The 18,281-nt window shown below is 37.6% G+C and overlaps 11 protein-coding genes across 11 annotated transcripts; 6 read left to right on the top strand and 5 right to left on the bottom strand.

Annotated features, from left to right (window-relative positions):
• Positions 1-233: 233 nt before the first annotated feature.
• Positions 234-1,130, top strand: NSE3 (Smc5-Smc6 complex subunit NSE3; the record flags this gene model as incomplete). The annotated part of the gene is made up of 1 exon (XM_003677038.1): positions 234-1,130. The coding sequence occupies one exon, from the start codon at positions 234-236 to the stop codon at positions 1,128-1,130; it is 897 nt and encodes a 298-aa protein (XP_003677086.1).
• Positions 1,131-1,591: 461 nt separating this feature from the next.
• NCAS0F02460 (NADPH--cytochrome P450 reductase) lies at positions 1,592-3,634 on the top strand (the record flags this gene model as incomplete). Its single annotated transcript, XM_003677037.1, has 1 exon — positions 1,592-3,634. One exon carries the CDS (start codon positions 1,592-1,594, stop codon positions 3,632-3,634), a length of 2,043 nt encoding a protein of 680 aa, XP_003677085.1.
• A 111-nt stretch (positions 3,635-3,745) lies between these two features.
• On the bottom strand, positions 3,746-4,663 carry NCAS0F02450 (putative short-chain dehydrogenase/reductase; the record flags this gene model as incomplete). The annotated part of the gene is made up of 1 exon (XM_003677036.1): positions 3,746-4,663. One exon carries the CDS (start codon positions 4,661-4,663, stop codon positions 3,746-3,748), a length of 918 nt encoding a protein of 305 aa, XP_003677084.1.
• Positions 4,664-4,911: 248 nt separating this feature from the next.
• On the bottom strand, positions 4,912-5,958 carry RNH202 (Rnh202p; the record flags this gene model as incomplete). Its single annotated transcript, XM_003677035.1, has 1 exon — positions 4,912-5,958. The coding sequence occupies one exon, from the start codon at positions 5,956-5,958 to the stop codon at positions 4,912-4,914; it is 1,047 nt and encodes a 348-aa protein (XP_003677083.1).
• Positions 5,959-6,259: 301 nt separating this feature from the next.
• Positions 6,260-8,848, bottom strand: NCAS0F02430 (M1 family metallopeptidase; the record flags this gene model as incomplete). The annotated part of the gene is made up of 1 exon (XM_003677034.1): positions 6,260-8,848. One exon carries the CDS (start codon positions 8,846-8,848, stop codon positions 6,260-6,262), a length of 2,589 nt encoding a protein of 862 aa, XP_003677082.1.
• A 904-nt stretch (positions 8,849-9,752) lies between these two features.
• On the top strand, positions 9,753-10,412 carry RCN1 (Rcn1p; the record flags this gene model as incomplete). The annotated part of the gene is made up of 1 exon (XM_003677033.1): positions 9,753-10,412. One exon carries the CDS (start codon positions 9,753-9,755, stop codon positions 10,410-10,412), a length of 660 nt encoding a protein of 219 aa, XP_003677081.1.
• An 847-nt stretch (positions 10,413-11,259) lies between these two features.
• On the top strand, positions 11,260-12,648 carry NCAS0F02410 (uncharacterized protein; the record flags this gene model as incomplete). Its single annotated transcript, XM_003677032.1, has 1 exon — positions 11,260-12,648. The coding sequence occupies one exon, from the start codon at positions 11,260-11,262 to the stop codon at positions 12,646-12,648; it is 1,389 nt and encodes a 462-aa protein (XP_003677080.1).
• A 358-nt stretch (positions 12,649-13,006) lies between these two features.
• On the top strand, positions 13,007-13,710 carry RPS27A (40S ribosomal protein eS27; the record flags this gene model as incomplete). Its single annotated transcript, XM_003677031.1, has 2 exons — positions 13,007-13,009; positions 13,465-13,710. 2 exons carry the CDS (start codon positions 13,007-13,009, stop codon positions 13,708-13,710), a joined length of 249 nt encoding a protein of 82 aa, XP_003677079.1.
• A 277-nt stretch (positions 13,711-13,987) lies between these two features.
• RSM22 (tRNA methyltransferase RSM22) lies at positions 13,988-15,760 on the bottom strand (the record flags this gene model as incomplete). The annotated part of the gene is made up of 1 exon (XM_003677030.1): positions 13,988-15,760. One exon carries the CDS (start codon positions 15,758-15,760, stop codon positions 13,988-13,990), a length of 1,773 nt encoding a protein of 590 aa, XP_003677078.1.
• A 154-nt stretch (positions 15,761-15,914) lies between these two features.
• Positions 15,915-16,703, top strand: SRP102 (Signal recognition particle receptor subunit beta; the record flags this gene model as incomplete). The annotated part of the gene is made up of 1 exon (XM_003677029.1): positions 15,915-16,703. One exon carries the CDS (start codon positions 15,915-15,917, stop codon positions 16,701-16,703), a length of 789 nt encoding a protein of 262 aa, XP_003677077.1.
• Positions 16,704-16,861: 158 nt separating this feature from the next.
• Positions 16,862-17,653, bottom strand: GPM1 (phosphoglycerate mutase GPM1; the record flags this gene model as incomplete). Its single annotated transcript, XM_003677028.1, has 1 exon — positions 16,862-17,653. The coding sequence occupies one exon, from the start codon at positions 17,651-17,653 to the stop codon at positions 16,862-16,864; it is 792 nt and encodes a 263-aa protein (XP_003677076.1).
• Between the last annotated feature and the right edge of the window lie 628 nt (positions 17,654-18,281).

The following is an 18,281-nucleotide window of genomic DNA, read 5'->3' as shown; positions in this document are numbered from 1 at the left end:
AAAAAGCTATATATTCTTGGGAAAAATAGTAGGAATTAAATCGAAAGGTTCACTCATTAATTAATTTTGAACACTTCCTAAATTACGATTACTATTGATAATATAAAACGTTAGCGCTAGGTACGCGTTTAAAAACTATCTGACGCGTAAAGCAAAATTCATTTCGCACAAGAGATGTTCTTCGCAGTCTTGACAGTGAAGCACTAGACAACGAAGGACCCATACTCAAGAACATGAGCATCGACGAGGAATATCAAGAGGGAACTGCATCCACATATGATAATAAGAAGGTGATTGTGGCAAGAAAAGCTGTCAGGTATATCCTTTCCACTGCGGAGAGTCAAAACACAATTATCTCAGATGCTAAACTGAAAAAGACACTTGCTGAGATGTACAAGGAAGAGAATGTCGGAAAAACCATTAGTTTTAATACCATGTTTATTGAGATCAATAAAATCCTAGGCGATGTTTATGGATACGAGCTAAAAGGGCTACAAGCTAAGATTGCTGCTAACGCTACCAAATCTACTCAATCAAAGTCAAAAGACTTAATCGAATTCATAGATTCAAGGGCAAAACACTTTATTCTTCTGAATAAAATGCCTTATCTTAACAATTTTGATGAATTCAAGTTATTACAAAGCATAAGAACATATGAAGATTTGATTGTCAATGGGGAATATGTTGGTGATGATATGGGCCTCGAGAGTTCCAATACTTTGGAGAGTAAACTGAATGTAGACCAGGACTTGGTCTTCAAAGGGCTGCTTAGTGTTGTATTATGTGCTATTATCTTTTCCAAAAACAATATTCTTCATCAGGAATTATTGACCCACTTAGAAAAATTTGGGGTTCCTACTGATGGGAACCGAATCCCAGTCATTAATTGGAATATAGACGAATTGATGAAAATTCTAGAAAGAAGAGAATACGTTACCAAAATGGAAGAAAAATCTGATGTGGCAGGCGAAGTAATACTTTATCGTATTGGGAGACGAACTCAGGTAGAATTCGATTTAGATTCATTAACAGCATTAGTCAAGGAAGTGACGGGCTTGGATGGGCCTCAGGCGGAGGGAATAAGAGAAGACGTCAAAAAGAGTGTAGGTGATGCGTATCCAAGGGATTGAAAGACGGTTTATCTACATTAACAATGCCCGGACTTCAAAAGACGTGTCTCTGGCACGCACACACGCACACGCACATATATATCTCAACTCCCTATTGTCCCCATGCATTGCTGAAGATTTATTCATATACTGGCACTGATGTTACCTGTTCATCTACGTAATGAAACATTTTGAAATTTCACCGCGTAATTCCGAAAATGGATAGATCGGGAAATTCCTTTGATTTGTACGATTCTCGAGGCTCGTTCAAGATTTCATTTCAACAGATTATCCTTGTAGGTTCGTTTAACGCCAATCGCAAATGGCCCATTCAGGTATATTGTGTTTCTATCTACGTACATATTATATATTACATCTCCTATTGAACTTCAATTTTTGGACAGGAAATGGTTTTTCCTAAAGTGCTCTTGAAATTAACGTGGCTAATTGATTAGAAGCGATAACTAATATTTGAAATCCATATGAATAGCACAGATTTGATCGTGGTCGTGGTACTCGTTGCATTGTTCCTGCTATACAAATATCTAGAAACAATCAAGGAACTCATATTTTCTAATGACGATGCGATCTCTGCTGTTAATTCAAGCTCCAGAGATATTGCGCATGTGTTAACTGAGAACAACAAAAATTATTTGGTTTTATTTGGCTCCCAAACAGGAACTGCAGAAGATTATGCCAAGAAATTTGCAAAGGAACTAACAGCAAAATTTGATCTAAACGTTCTTTGCGGTGATCTGGAATTATACGATTACGGTTCCTTGAATGAACTACCTGAGAATGTTATTGTTTCCATCTTTATGTCCACTTATGGTGAAGGTGATTTCCCAGATGGGGCTGTCAAGTTTGAAAACTTCATCAGTACCGCAAGTGAAAGCTCTCTGGAAAATCTGAGGTTCACCGTTTTTGGGTTAGGTAACTCTACCTATGAGTTCTATAATGGAGCTGCAAGGAAAGTGCAGAAGTATCTACAAGCGGCCGGGGCAAGCTTACTTGGATCTATTGGTGAAGGGGATGATGCTACTGGTTCTACAGATGAAGATTATTTGACATGGAAGGAACTTATAATGGGAGAATTGAAAAATGTATTGAGCCTTGACGAACAAGAACAAAAATTCAAACCGTCCTTCCAATTAGAAATTTTGGACACTATTGACTCAAATACTTCTCTTGGTGAACCAACCAAAAATTATCTACCATCCGCTTTGCTAAAGGGGGAAATAAATGGCCCATTTAGTATATCTGAGCCATATCTGGGACATATCAGTAATTCTCGAGAACTTTTCAAATCGGATGATCGTAATTGCATACACAGTGAGTTTGATATTTCAAACACTAATTTAACTTATTCCACAGGTGATCATTTGGGTATTTGGCCATCTAATGCGAATGAAAAAGTAGAACAGTTCTTAGTCGCTTTCAATTTAAATCCTGAAACAATCTTTAATATGAGACAATTGGATCCAACTATCAAAGTACCATTCCCATTGCCAACAACTATAGGTGCAGCTGTTAGATATTACATGGAAATTACAGGCCCAGTATCCAGACAATTTTTTGGCCATTTGATCCAATTTGCGCCCAACAATGATATCAAAGAGAAACTAACAATCTTATCTAACGATAAGAATAAATTTCAAACAGAAATCACTTCTAAATTTTTCAACATTGCTGATGCTATACTATATTTATCAGGTGGTATCAAGTGGGAAACTGTACCGTGGGGATTCTTGATAGAGACAATCCCACATCTTCTACCCCGTTATTATTCCATTTCTTCGTCCTCATCATTAGATAAAGATTCTATTCATGTCACATCAGTGGTAGAGAATTCAATTGAACCTAAATCTAATACTAATGTCGTTGGTGTTACCACAAATCTATTAAGGAACATTCAATTGGCTGAAAATAAAATGTTAGGCTCAGAGTCAAACCCATTACCGGTTCATTATGATTTAAATGGTCCCAGAGATTTATTTAGGGATTATAAATTGCCAATCCATGTTCGTAAATCAACATTTAGATTACCAACCAATCCATCTGCTCCTGTTATTATGATTGGACCGGGAACAGGTGTTGCTCCATTTAGAGGATTTGTAAGAGATCGTGTAAATCTATTAGAAAGTGACCGCAGCATCAAATTGGGAAAACACCTCTTATTTTATGGTTGCAGAAATGAGGATGATTACTTGTATAGGGAGGAATGGATTCAATATGCCACAATATTGGGAGAATCATTTGAAATGAATGTTGCATTTTCTAGAGTTCCAGGTACACCAAAAATATATGTCCAAGATAAATTGCGGGAACAAAGTAAACTGATATGGCAATTAATTCAAGATGGGGCATTCCTCTATGTCTGTGGTGATGCAGGAAGAATGGCAAAAGATGTTCATAAAACTTTACTGGACATTGTCATGAAAGAGAAGGGAGTGTCAGAAGACGACGCTATTGAAGTTATAAAGATGTTAAAAACATCTAATAGATACCAGGAAGATATTTGGTAAATATTACACACAACTAAAGCATATAGATTTATATGTTACAAAAGAATATACTTTATAAAAAGCAACTTATAGCAAAAAAAATTCAATAATGGGAAAGAATAATTGACTCAATTATACAGGCACCTTTGATGCTGTTTCATCAGGTTTTTTGGCAAGAGCGCGAACCACTAGAGCTTTAGAATTCTTCATAAAGTTGTCAACTACTTCCGGAGTTAAACCTGGTGATTGCAGGATAGCATTACCATAGCAATCAAACATTGCTCCACTGTGTCCTTCAATATCAGGGGAGACTAGTAGTGAACATATCTTCTTGGCATAGTCAGCAGGACTTTGATGGGTCCACCCAATGATCCATTCCACAGTTCTTGATAAAATCGATCCCTCTCCCAAATAATTATTACGAATATCAGTTTTGATTAGCCCAGGATTTAAGCCAAATGTAGCAATGTTTGGATATCTTTTCGTTGCATCCAATACTAGAGCCTCATTTGCAGCGACCGTGTTCATGTGGGTTGAAATTGCTCCATAAGACGCTTCGGAATTCATGTCTTCTGGGTTACCTGTTTGTCCACTACCTGGGAACCCCATAATGAATACCTTTGGTTTAGGTCCATCCTTTGGTAAACTTTCTCCTAAATGAGGAGCCAATTGATTCATGAGAACGTACCTGCTTAGGTAACTGATTGCCATATCTCTTTCAAGCCCTTCCGCAGTTTCTTCCCTTTTTGGAGCTGCAATAATACCAGTGGTAAAAACGAAGTGAGTAAAATACTTTGCTGGAATTTCGTTAGCTACTCTGTCTGCTTCTGTAACCAAACTTAAATCAGCCTTTAAAAACTTAATCTTTTCCATATCTTGATCCCGGAAGGTCCTACCGACAACCAACACGTCTGCACCTCTTTCCGCCAATTGACGACTTATTGCCCTTCCTAATCCACCGGTACCACCGAAAATTGCTGCTCTAACATTGGATAAGTCCAATTCTGATGGGTCCTTCGGTTCCCATTTAACACTAGTGTCTTTTTTCATATTAATTGCCCTTATTCTCTTTGTTTAGGAGATGAAAACTTTCATTGGATATTACAATTGCTAAATAACTCTTTATATATAATACAAGTGTCAATTAAATTGGAAAGAAAACGAAATTGCCTGTTGTTAGTAATAAAGGGAATATAATTCGTCGGGTGTTTTTTCTTGGATCCATTTTGTCTCTGTGGTGGTAAATTGATCGTAGATAGCGCCGTCATATATTGAAATGTAAAATGCTAAGTGATAGGCTATTTCCCTTTTTTGAAGAACCCATCAATTGCACCTTTACCAATGGCAACCTTCTTCTTTATCACTTCTTTCTTCTTGATGACTGGCTTGGATACCTTATTCCTCTTTCCACTGTTCTCGCCTAAGCCAACAGATATCGCCGCATTGATTAGTATATCTTTTTCGACAATTGCTGCTGCATGCTCATCCTCATATTTTTTGAACTTTGAAATCAATCCTGAAATATTTAGTTTAGCATCATCAGAAGACTCAAAGACAATCAAGTCTTCATATGCCATCTTCGGAATCAAAGATATTAACAGATTACAAGCCAGCGTTACCTTCGCACAGTGTTTAATCTCATCAGGATAATCAATGGGGATTGGTAAACTTTTTGGGAAGTTTTCGACTATCTTCTGAACCCTAGAAATCAGTACATTAGTGATTTTTTCCCTTGTTATTTTATAATACTTATCTCCAGCTTCCTCAATGACCTCACTAATTTCGCTCAATGCATTTTCTAGCGTTTTCAAAGAGATGTTCATCCATTGTTTATCATATGTATCGACCAGTAAATCGTGGTAGTCTCTCAACGGCAGAAACTTGTCATCTACTTTTATGGTTTCGTTTTTCACCAGAGGTTTAATGTAATCACACTCCTGTTCCACTTCACTCGCATCTTTGAAAAAAAATCCTATTAGATTAAACACCACATTATATTTAGTTGTGAACTGAAATTCAGAGGATTCCAAGATATAACCATCTTCTCTGTGCTCCTCGTTTACCAAAAATGTGGATTTTACAGGTTTAGAGTCCTTCGTATAATGATACTTTTCATTAGCCAGATCAGAACGATAATTATAAGCTGAGCTCCTACCAAAACTATGAGTATGAACTTGAAATAATTGGTTATCAATTCCTTGAATTAGTGCAATACGAGGTTTGGAAGTGATATTTGAAGGATGAGGTAATGAAAAAACTTGTATGGACGTGTTTGCATTTTTGGTTAACGAATTCGGTAGAATCACTAATTTTTGTGTATTTTGCTCTTCTTGATTAATTGTCATTTTTAGTTTACTATTACTTAGGCCGTAGTTTGTGGAATAGAACCCAATTGAAGCTCTAAATAGAAATTCTTTTCCTCGAATCTATGTAAAGATAAACGCGTAAAGCTAAATGTTCACATCTCTTTGAACTTATTTCGCGTTGAGCTTAAGTAATCAACATACTTCATTGATTCCACTTTGAAAAACACATCATAATTCTTTATATAATAAATATTATTTCAATTAAGAGCTTCAAAAATATTTATATGTTTCATAAATGTTATTACAGAACTGGATAAAGTCCCACATTTCATCATTCGAATTATTTGGAATATCCATTCTTTTTCAAATAATCCTTCACCAAATCACGGTCTCTATTTAACCATTGAGCCTTTGATGTAATAGTATCTAATGATTGGGCTAAGTTTTGGTCAAAACCCTTAGTAGACTTTGTATTAAAGAATTTCTTGATTTCATCAATAGACTTAAAAGAGGTGAAACCTGAGGTACAGATAACCACAACGGAACCCAGCATTGATAAACCGGGTGGTAGTCTCTTAGAGACCTCATCCCAGTTCTTTTGTAACCATCCCCATAACGCTTCAATACCCTCCTTGTGAGACCTCATTCCTTGCATAGGAATATAAATATCTTGATTTAATACAGTGCCATCCAACAAATAACTTAGCGTTCTTTCTAATAGTTTGGAATCTTTAAATCTACCTAACGTCCTCAAAGCTGCCAATTTTTCATCATTATTGATTGGATTCTTATAAATATTGAAAAGTCTTTCATAGTCTTCTGGTTTACCAGCTCTAGCTACAGCATTAAAAACAATTGGTTTGATCAAAGCTGGAATTGCCTTCTTGTCACCTTCAACATATTTGGCAAACATATCTAAAGCGGCCTTTTCAACAATAGGGTCTCTTGAACTGCATGCAGCCCCAAATAGAGCAACCTTCATACGTTGAGTAGCAAACGAGTCAGAGTTTGAGAATTGATATCCCAATTCATGAGCTCTTTTAGAAACCAAGCCTCTTGTAAAGGTGTTTAAAGCATCTCTGACTTCTTCAGGTTCGAAAGCCCACGTTGCCTTCAAAGAACCGATACTGTTTAAAATTTGTTCCAATACAACAAATGATTCTTCCTTGTTCCAGTTGGCTACTAAATTTAAGAAATTAGTAGTAGATGTATAACCAGATGAAGCAAGTGATTTTGCGTCAGCGACTAACCCAATACGATCTTCCACAGATAATAACTCAGATTGTTTACCGAATTTAGCCCACCTTTCATCAGTGTAGGATGTAATGTAAATACCAGATTGTTCACTGTTCAATTTGAAAAATTCAGAATCCTTCAATTCAACCGTCTTAGTTTTCTCGTTTAGAGTCAATGAATTATCAACTCCATCTTTGCTCTTAATAGCTAAAAATACAGGGTATAAGGTTTCATCCTCTTCTGCCTTTACATCACCAGTAGATAAATAACGATTTTGAGTCAAGGTAATCTTATTGCCATCTTCTTTAACGGTAATTACAGGGAACCCTACTTTTTTAGTCCAAATATTCATCACGGCAGAAACGTCTTTCCCTGATGCAACAGACAAAGCCTCCCATAAATCTTCTGTCTTAGCGTTTCCATACTTGAATTTAGTTAAATATTGAGAAACCCCTTTAATGAATACGTCTTCACCTAACCATTTGGAAATCATTCTCAACAAGGAAGCCCCCTTAGAGTATGAAATAGCGTCGAAAATTTGATTGATTTCATCTGCCTTCTTGACTGGCACCTCCACTGGATGAGATGATCTTAACGAATCTAACGCCAAAGCATGTTGTAATGTGTCAGTGACATATTCTTGCCAAACATTCCATTCAGGTTCAAACTTGTTACAAGAGTACCAGGACATCCACGTTGCAAAACCTTCATTCAACCATAAACCTTCCCACCAATCCATGGTAACTAAGTTACCGAACCATTGATGAGCCAATTCATGTTGAACAACTTCGGCAACTCTTTCAATACGATCCAAAGTTGAGTTTTCCTTGTCTAATAAGACATCAACGACTCTATATGTAACTAACCCCCAATTTTCCATTGCTCCTGCTGAGAATTCATGAACAGCAACATTGTCCATTTTGGGTAATGGGTATTGAATACCAAATGTCTTTTCAAAGAAATTCAATGTTTTAGCAGTTAAATCAGCGGCAAATTGACCATCCTTTTCATTACCTGGAGTGGCATACACTCTCACGGGAATTCTAAAATCTTTACACTCAACATATTTCAAATCAGCGACGATGAATGCCACTAAATAGGTGGACATCTTTGGTGTGGTATTGAAAGAGGTTACCTTCTTCCCATCAACGACATTTTCGCTCTTCACATCCATGTTAGATAAGTGTGTCAATGTTGGATCAGATATCAAAGTGATAGCGTAGGTAGCTTTTAAACTTGGTTCATCAAAACATGGGAATGCTCTTCTTGCGTCAGTAGGTTCCATTTGAGTGGTAGCCATATATTTAGTTTCTCCCGTTAGCTTATCAACATATTTAGCTCTGTAGAAACCAGCCATTTGATCATTTAGAATACCGGTAAACTTAATTTCCAAAGTAGCTGAACCTGCTAATTTTGCCATAGTCCCCTTTGGGAAATAAAATTCGCTGATTTGGTCCTCTTTATTGTATTCAATACTTGAAGGCTTAATATCTTTAGCAAGTTTGACAGAGTGAATATCAATTTCTAACGTGTTCAATTTAATAAAGTCGGTATTTTCATCGTTGATCTTCAAATCAATCTTTGCCAACCCATCAAATTTGAAATCCTTGAAATCAGGTTCAATTTGAAGGTCATAATGCAATGGAGTTACATTCGTTGGAAGAACTTCACGATTTACAGTAGCACTAGTCATAATGTTTAGAATAATGTTAGTACGATTGGCAAATTAAGGGAGTATGCGATATCGGAAAGTGACAGTGAGATAATCAATTTTGGTGAACAATCAATTGGTAAAGTATCTAGAACCTATTAGAAATTCTAATTAAGCAAAGATAGTAATGTGTAACCTTCAATTGACCTGTTTGCTGTCTTACTGGATGGACGTTCCTTGTTATCAGAAAGGTATATTTGCCACCGTTTCGCTTATAATGAAATAATTCATATTTAGCGCTTATAGAAAAACCCATGTGATATTCACGTGGTTCTCAAGGTATAATTGTAACGGCAACCTTTATAATATTGACACATCATTGGGTGGTTGAGTTAACTGGTTATATTGTCATTTCTTACTCGATGTGGCATTATGGGTGGCTCTGTACTTACGTTTTGGTCAGCATATCTGACGTTCTTTGACATTTGGCGCATGAATGTAACGTTTCGGTGAAGAGGCTTCTCCTTGAGAATGCTAATAGGCTATTATGACATGCACCAATGTTTGTAGGTTTTACAGGTTCTCTTTGCCTTGGTTGTATAACATATTGTCCCGCTGTATAGATGGATGATGAAATTCGTCTAATTCGGACGGAATTCGCCAAACAATTATTTGTTTTTAACGCTAGGGATATACCCCTTGCTCTACCTAAGAAGCTAGCTCTCGAATACATTATTCAATCGCCTAGTAACGCTGGTTTGTTCTTGTACCCATTTAACTCTTCCCTTGTACCATCAACTTATAAATTTACCGGTAGATTGTTAATGCGCTGATTCTCGGAAAAGACAATATTATTATATTGTCTTACGTAACTCGAAGTTTCATCTTGATATATTTTGCCCAATGATCCCTCAAGAGTAAAATTAACCGTTATTGCCCTGGATAAATGGTTGCTTCCCCTACCAATATGAATGATTCGCTAGTCACAGATACGGTTATTGTCACAGCTACTGATATCGATGTCACAGCACCTTCTACCATTGATGCTTTACAGCAATGGTTAACTGAAAAGATTCTCCTCCATTATCAGGTAAATATCGATGATCCGCTTCAAATAATTATTCTAAACAAGTTTAAACGAGTGCTTTTAATCTGTCCGGATCACCAAATCTCTCAACGCATCATGGAGACCTCCAGAGAAAGTTCAGATTCGTTACGATGCTTACATTTCAATTATTCAATGATCGATGGGAAGTACACTTCCAAGAAGGAATATTTACAACTGCCGCCACAAAAGAAGCTATTCCTTATATCTCCGCCACCATCGCCACCCCCTGAATTTGACTACTCTCTTTGTGAAGGACCACCGAATGCCATGACAGGATCCCATCATGCATTAGTTCACGCACAAGAACTCATGAGAGATGAAGATGGCATGGATTCAGATAGTTCTAAGAATTATACTTTACTGAATTCTAACGTTGGAAAAATTACATTAGACACGTGCCCATTCATTTCAAAACCCGTAAGCCTGTCGGTGGCTCAAGTCAGAACTCCGTTACCACCAAAATCAGTATTTGATGAAGATGACGATGAGGAGAATTGAAGAAGCTATGATTACCATATGAATCATCTTTCAAAAATTGACTGCTAATGTTCAATTTACTAAATAAGCTAAGTCTTTCAATGAGGTCGTGCTTGAATCTCACAAAAAATTTATAGAAGAGCTTCATCTGCCTGTTATTTTGAGATAGCAACTCAAGACGTTGTTAAGTCCTTTCACTAAGTTTGTAATGTCTTACTTAGTCAACGGAGATCATGTGCTTTCAGTTATAAGCCATGTCAGAGAGTTGGAGTATCACAAATATACTGATTGACAGTAATTCGAACACAACTACGGTGTAGCTACTATGAACAGCAACAATATAATGCAGGTGCGAGAATGAATTGCCAAGGATAGTACGTCATTTGTAATGATTCAAGAATCGGGGCGACCCCATCGGCGACTTGCATGCAAGTGGTAAGATTACCAGTAGTGAGCGTCCCTTTCGAGGGGCCAATCTATCTGCCCTACCCTCTTTGCCTGTCTGTAAGCAATGGCAAAGAACCGGATAGGTCATGTCAGCATTGGCGACACAGATTTTCTCGCGGACGCTACGGCCTTTGAATGAGTACTAAAAATAGCGTAAAGATTATTTTCCAATCTGGAAAACGACGGTGGGAAGACAATATCTAAACCAGCATAATACTTCTGGCCTTGCCCATTACATTTCCTAAAATGTATATTTGGAAACTATAAAATATACGTCTCCATACCATTCGTTACTTAAAAACCGGTGTATTCTATTATCTAGTAAAAGTTTAATCCTCTCAACGATTCTCTCTATAATGTTGTTTTTCTTAGCTCTTTGTTTTGTTTCCAACTTCTCCTTTGGAAAATATCCAAAACAGTAATGACGCATGGCCAATTACATAAAACGTTCAAGGTGTCGAACCAGGATTTTATTGTTCGTCAAGGTTTTAGACCGTTGACGGAAATTAGTCGTGGCTCCTACGGTATTGTTTTGTCTGCATCTTATTCCCATTCTTCAGAAAATATTGTGATTGCCATTAAGAAGATATCTAACATATTTGGGTCAACTCAATCGTCCAAGAGAGCCCTTCGAGAATTGAAACTCTTACAAGCCTTTAATGGCCATAAAAATATCATTAGTCTCTATGATATGGATATTGTATTCTACCCGACGGGAATCCTAAATGGTATCTACATATATGAAGAATTGATGGAATGTGATATGGAACAGATAATTAAATCAAGACAACCACTAACTGAGTACCATTATCAATTTTTTATATACCAAATACTTTGCGGTTTAAGATATATTCATTCAGCAGATATTATCATGAGGAACGTGAGACCATCTAATCTGTTGATCAACTCAGATTGTAAATTAAAGATCTGTGGGTTCAGTTTAGCACAGAAGGCATCCAATGGTGTGGCAAACAATAATCAATTTAGTCCCGAATATTTAACGACAAGATGGTACCATGCTCCGGAATTACTATTAAATCACCACATTTACACCACCTCTATTGATGTTTGGTCTACTGGTTGTGTGTTGGGAGAATTGATTACGAAGGAACCCATATTCCATGAGAATGATTTTGTTAATCAATTGAACAAGATATTCCAAATATTGGGGACTCACTCGAAGGAGGCATTAGATAATATAGGTTCCAAGACAATTAAAAATCATGTGAGCCAACTGCCTTACATTCCGAAACCACCCATGGAAAATATTTTCCCTGGTGCCACAACTGAATGCCAGGATCTCTTAAATAAAATGCTAAAATTTGACTCTGAACAACGAATAACTGTCGATATGGCATTGAGACATCCTTATTTTTCCATATGGCGTGACCTAGATGATGAAAGGACATACCGTAGAGGAATTGATTTTAATTTTGAAGGTTCGAATGAAATGATAGTCTTGAAGAATGAGATAATACAGGAAGTAACCAATTTCAAAGATTTTATACGTGAATCATTACTACCCACTGAAGTGCGGCATGTGGACCAACCCATAATTTTACGATCTCAAGAACAAACCCAAAACGTACCATTAAGTAAACAAAATGAACAACATCAGACATGTTTTACGGATCAATTTCCACCATTTGATGGTGTTGAATATTTAAATCAAGACCCCGATTTAACATTCGGTTTATCTGATAACAGTTTTAATTACCTCAAGCGATCGTCATCTGAGACTGAAGTTCCTATGAAACAGCACAGTTCGGACAAAAGTTCTTCCCCTGACAAGGACACTTCATCCGTTTAATCTGTTTTGCATATACACACGCTTGTAAATATTTGTTCGTAGTTCAAATATTATAATAAATCCTAATAGTCAATCTAAGCATGTAACGTTACTATGTCACTTTTCAAAGATGTGACTGTTGTTGACAAACCCAGACATGTTTTAAAAGCATCCGAACATTTTTGAATGTAAGGAAGAAAATTTATCTCAAATTTTTCTAAAAAAATTCCGATCGCGTTCAACGTTGCGAAAGACCGCTTTGGTGGCAAACCCATTCCATAATATAGAACAAGTTTACCAATAGAAGAGATCAAGAAGCACTGGTGAAATTAGTTCCCCAAGACAAGTCCAATATACAAAAGAGCGACAAGAATACAATATGGTATGTCAAATTTACAATAGAGCAATACAGAGGAAATGAACACTAAGGGGACAACGGAATTTACTGAGGATTGTAATATTTTAAAATTCGAGCAAGAAAGAATATACCTTCAAGCGAATAAATACATTCCAAGCGACTAGTATTATATGAAAGTATACCGGGATACTATGACAGATTGCGTAGGAGAATTTACCAAAGAAACGGAAACATACGTACAGAGAGAGTGCTGTATATTTATTTTGCAATGATAAGGACATCAAATATTGAATTAATGGAGATTATCGTCAAAGTTTGGAAAAGAATCCCTCTTTCAGAATATATCTATTTGATGAATATTATTATCAAGCCAGTAGGCTCATTTAACCGAGACCCCTTATCGATTATTCCTAAATTTGAAACAATAGAATTTTAGTTACTAACAGTTTTTGAAAATTATATTTTCTCTTTTATTATAGGTTTTAGTTCAAGATTTATTGCACCCAACTGCTGCCTCTGAAGCAAGAAAGCACAAGTTAAAGACTCTAGTCCAAGGCCCAAGATCCTTCTTCTTGGATGTTAAATGTCCAGGTTGTTTGAACATCACCACCGTCTTCTCTCATGCCCAAACCGCTGTCACATGTGAATCCTGTTCTACTGTTTTGTGTACTCCAACTGGTGGTAAGGCTAAGTTGTCTGAAGGTACCTCTTTCAGAAGAAAGTAAACTAACGGATTACGGTAAAATATAAAGATTCAATTGAAACAAACTGTATATGTTCACTCCATTAAGTATATTACTCCATAAATATAAACTATAAAAATTTAAGATAATCGTCATTCAAAAAACCAACAGAAAATATTTTTAAAATAATTGTTCATAGAAAACTGTTTTTATTTTGGAATAGAAATGAAATAAAGAATGCTATTTTTATTTACAGAACCTCTATACTTAAATAAACGTTTATATATTTACATGAATGGGGTTTATCATTAGTTCCGAATCAATTGCCTTTCTTTTCAGCGTCCTCGTAGTAATGACCATAAATAGTGGATAGTGTTTCAATCTTTTCAACACTCTGCTCATCAATTTCCAGTTCATCATTAGATAATTGATTAAATGTTTCAGCCAGTTCCCTTTCCTTTACTCTACTCTCCTTCTTCGTTTGCTTTATTCTTTCCTTTTCCAAATTCTCAAATTTGGTAACATTTAAGCTTCCTCTTCCCTTTATTTTCGTCTTAGCATCTAATCCCCAAAGATCACCCTTCATTGCCTTCCTGGCATCATGATAAATCTCCTTCGAGAAGGATTTAGGAATAGTCCATTTTTCTAACTTTCCTGAAGGTGCACATAAATCCAAGATGACATGCCCTTTCCTCTTAATAGGCTGTGAAATAATTCTTGGCCATGTATCTGGGGTATTATCACCAAGGGATCCTATTTCAAAATTATGTAGTTGTTCTTCTCTCATTTGTTCAATTTTGGAAATTGTTTCCTTATCAGCCAGTGATCTCTCTGCAATTAAATACGAATAGTTGACAATTTCATAATTTCTTCCATTAGGTCTCCCTGTACCCCTTAGATCTCTGCTCGGTCTAGCACCTTCCTCATCGTTCCATTCAGTGGCCAAAAGTTTCCCTCTTTTCAACTCCATATTAAATTTCGGTCTCTCTATAGACTTCTGGAAAGTACACGTTTTCAAATCTTTACCCTCTTTAAAACTATAGAAATGGGGATTACCTGTTTGTAACGGACATTTCCTATGATGTGGGCAAGGTGCCACTATATTGAGATAGTAATTATGTTCCATTGGAGTTGGTGCCTCACTATTTTCCATCTGCACTCCTCTTAACCATGGTCTTGGTATCTTCCCATGTTCATCAGGATAGTTCTCAGGTCTTATCATGATTTGTCTCGCCTTTGCCACTATTTCAAATCCTAGAGGGTTCCCACGTTCAATTATGACAATGTGCCCACCTGGAGCCAATAATTTCAAGAATTTTTCAAGGTTTTCATCCACTTGAGTATTGAATTTACTTTCATGTTGCAGTAATTGTTGCGTCACAATAATCAAATCGTACTTATTCTTAACGGGGAGACGACCACTAAGTCGAGTCACCGTTTTGATTTTCTTCGTCATCACTTCACCTATCAGATCATCTTGATCTGCAGCCGCTGCGACATCCACTTCATCCACAATTTCCTCCCTCGGTATCGAATCTTCGTCGTCCTTGGCATCGACTACCTCATGACGTTGTCTACTCAATATAATCTTGGCCTTTCTTTGCATATCCAATGATCCCAGTATAACGGCATCCTTTAATCTTGGTTTGAATTCAACATCTTGAAATATATCATTAAGAGCCACAATCCCAGTAGCCGGTCCAAAACCGACATCCAGTACCTTATCAGGCATCCATACCTTGCCCCTACTGGACATTCTCTTCTTCAACTCCATTAAAGTCTGATATACACTTGCATAATTCTGCACGAAGATGGATGCAATATGAGCATCCACCTCTAGGGAAGTAAAGGGGGCCCTATGTAAGTTCTCGGTTTGTAACCTAAGGAAATTGTTCTTGGCTACTCTCCGGAGATTATTTGGCTGATCTAGGGACAAGATGTTGTTGTTTATGGCTTTGGCGACATCTGGGTTCAGCGCTACTTGTGGTCTGTGACATTGAGCCCGCAGCGTTTGTGGAAGGAGCCTTGCGGTAGAGTTATTACGTCTCGTCAGAGGTGCAAGACGACTCGGTATCCTTCTTATGGCGAGCATTCTTTGGTTGGCTTTGTGTTTGCATTAGCAGATGAGTTAAGTTGGTTTAGTTGTAGTTGTTTGAATTCGGGATATGAGAAAAAAAAATGTCAAAAGATTACAAGATTCAGAAGAAATAGTTGATTAGACAGAGGTAGACAGAGAAGAGAGGCAAATGTTATCCGTTACAGTGCTTACGGCTGTCCTAGTTGTGGTGCTTACCACAGTATACTTTTTAGTCCAACGCAAGAGAGTGAAGGTTCCCATTGCGATCGGTCAAGAGATTGGTGTATCCAACAAGAAACCAGTGTTTGTTCTAGCTGGTCCTTCAAATGCTGGGAAGACTGCCCTATTTAATATGTTAGTTGGGGATGAGATGAGAAATACTGTGATGTCGCAGGAGGTTAGTAAAGTGGAGAATGTGGATGATGAATTCAATTTATTTGATTTCCCCGGGCATTTCAAGCTACGTTACAAGTTATTTGATCAATTGAAGAATTTGAAGAAAGTTTCTGGTGTTGTATTTGTGGTGGATTCCACTGTGGACCCCAAGGAATTGACCAAAACTGCGGAGTTTTTGCTTGATGTTATATTGGTTACTGAGTCTCGGAAGGAGGATGAAATTGACATCTTGATTGCCTGTAATAAATCTGAGTTATTTTCCAGTAGACCACCCTTGAAGATCAAAGAGGCATTGGAGAGAGAGATTGATAAGATAATAGTTAGAAAGAAGAAATCTCTTAGCGATGTGAAGGGGAAGGCAAGTAGTAATGATGATGATGATGAGGAGATGATGAATGACAATGATAATGGTGCTAGTCTAGAAATATTGAATGAATTGGGATCTACAAAGGCATTCAAGTTTAGTTTATTAGATGGATCTGTGGAGGCGATCAGTGGGAGTGTATCCAAGAAGAATATTGATGGTTGGAATCAATGGATCCACGAAAGATTGTCGTCATAGTTTTTATTTAATTAAATATCTCTGCATGCAAGTAAGTTATGCCAAAAAATCATTATTGACTATAAAAGTTTTATTTAATTATTTATGAAGTTAAATTACTGTATCATCGTTCGTTAAAGAAGAAAGAAAGAAATGGTGAAAACTAGCTATTAAGCAGTTTATTTCTTCTTACCTTGAGCAGCGACGGCAGCGGCACCAGCAGCAGCAGCTTCTGGGTCCAAGTAGTAAGATGGCTTAGTTGGCTTCAAGTTTTCGTCCAATTCGAAGACCAATGGGATACCAGTTGGGATGTTCAACTTGGCAATGTCAGCATCGGAAATACCTTCCAAATGCTTAACCAAGGCTCTCAAAGAGTTACCGTGGGCGGCGATCATAACAGTCTTACCATCCAACAAGTCCTTGGCGATAACATCTTGCCAGTATGGCAACAATCTGTCAATGACCAAAGCCAAAGATTCAGTTTGTGGCAAGACATTTGGATCAACATCCTTGTATCTAGCATCACCCTTTTGAGAGAATGGGGAGTCGTCTTCAATGACTGGTGGTGGAACATCGAAGGATCTTCTCCAGGTGGTGAATTTTTCTTCACCGTACTTTTCCAAAGTTTCAGCCTTGTCCTTACCTTGTAGAGCACCGTAGTGTCTTTCGTTTAATCTCCAGGATCTCTTAACTGGGATCCATAATCTGTCAGAGACGGATAGAGCAATGTTGGCGGTTTGGATAGCTCTGGACAACTTGGAGGTGTACAAGATATCTGGGTGAACGTTCTTTTCCTTCAAAAGTTCACCAGCTCTGGCGGCTTCCTTTTCACCGACGGCAGACAATCTAACGTCGACCCAACCGGTAAACAAGTTCTTTTCGTTCCATTCGGATTGACCGTGTCTAACTAAAACTAACTTTGGCATTATTGAAATGTGATGATTAATTGACGTGGATCTTAGAAGGGACATAAACAAGAAAGATGCGACAAGAGAGAGCGGGACTTGTTCGACAATTGGACAATAGTTGAAGGTATTTAAATGACCGAAACGCCTGGATAGAGAGTACTGCCACGTCGTACGAGAGAGTGAGACAGCATTGTGTGTGTGTAGAGAGACAGACTGACTACTGTCTTCATTGTCTGTGTGTCAAGAGAGAAGCGATCACGACATGTAATTTTCCACTTGGGCTTCCCGTTTGCTAGAGGAAGCGCGGGGTCTGGGTGTTTTTGGGCTTCTTCTTTCAGTTTCTTGGTTTCTGAGGAAGCCACTGCTTCGTGATTTCCGGCGCCCACTTGTTGTTCTTTAGAAAAACACTTTCAAGAGTTAATACTGAGAACAGAGTTCTATCTCAAGCGGTATAGCCGCCAACCTCATCTGTGAACAGATCTATCCCACACTCTCGGAGCCAAGAATGCAAGACCCGATATCGGCCATGGACAGAAAGGTTCTATTCGTAAGCGATAGTGTTTCTAGAGCAGCCAGACTCCCTTGATTACCTCCAGAGAAGGAGAGGGAATGTGGCGTCTCTATACGATATCTGTCTGCGCCCACGCATGTTCCCTTGCTCTAACCAGTTTCTGGATTTACATGGGGCAGT

The sequence above is a fragment of the Naumovozyma castellii genome, chromosome 6 (genome assembly GCF_000237345.1).
Source record: "Naumovozyma castellii chromosome 6, complete genome".
Taxonomy (NCBI): Eukaryota; Fungi; Ascomycota; class Saccharomycetes; order Saccharomycetales; family Saccharomycetaceae; genus Naumovozyma; species Naumovozyma castellii.
The sequence above is the reverse complement of the archived record's forward strand: the minus strand, read 5'-3'. Positions and strand labels throughout refer to the sequence as shown.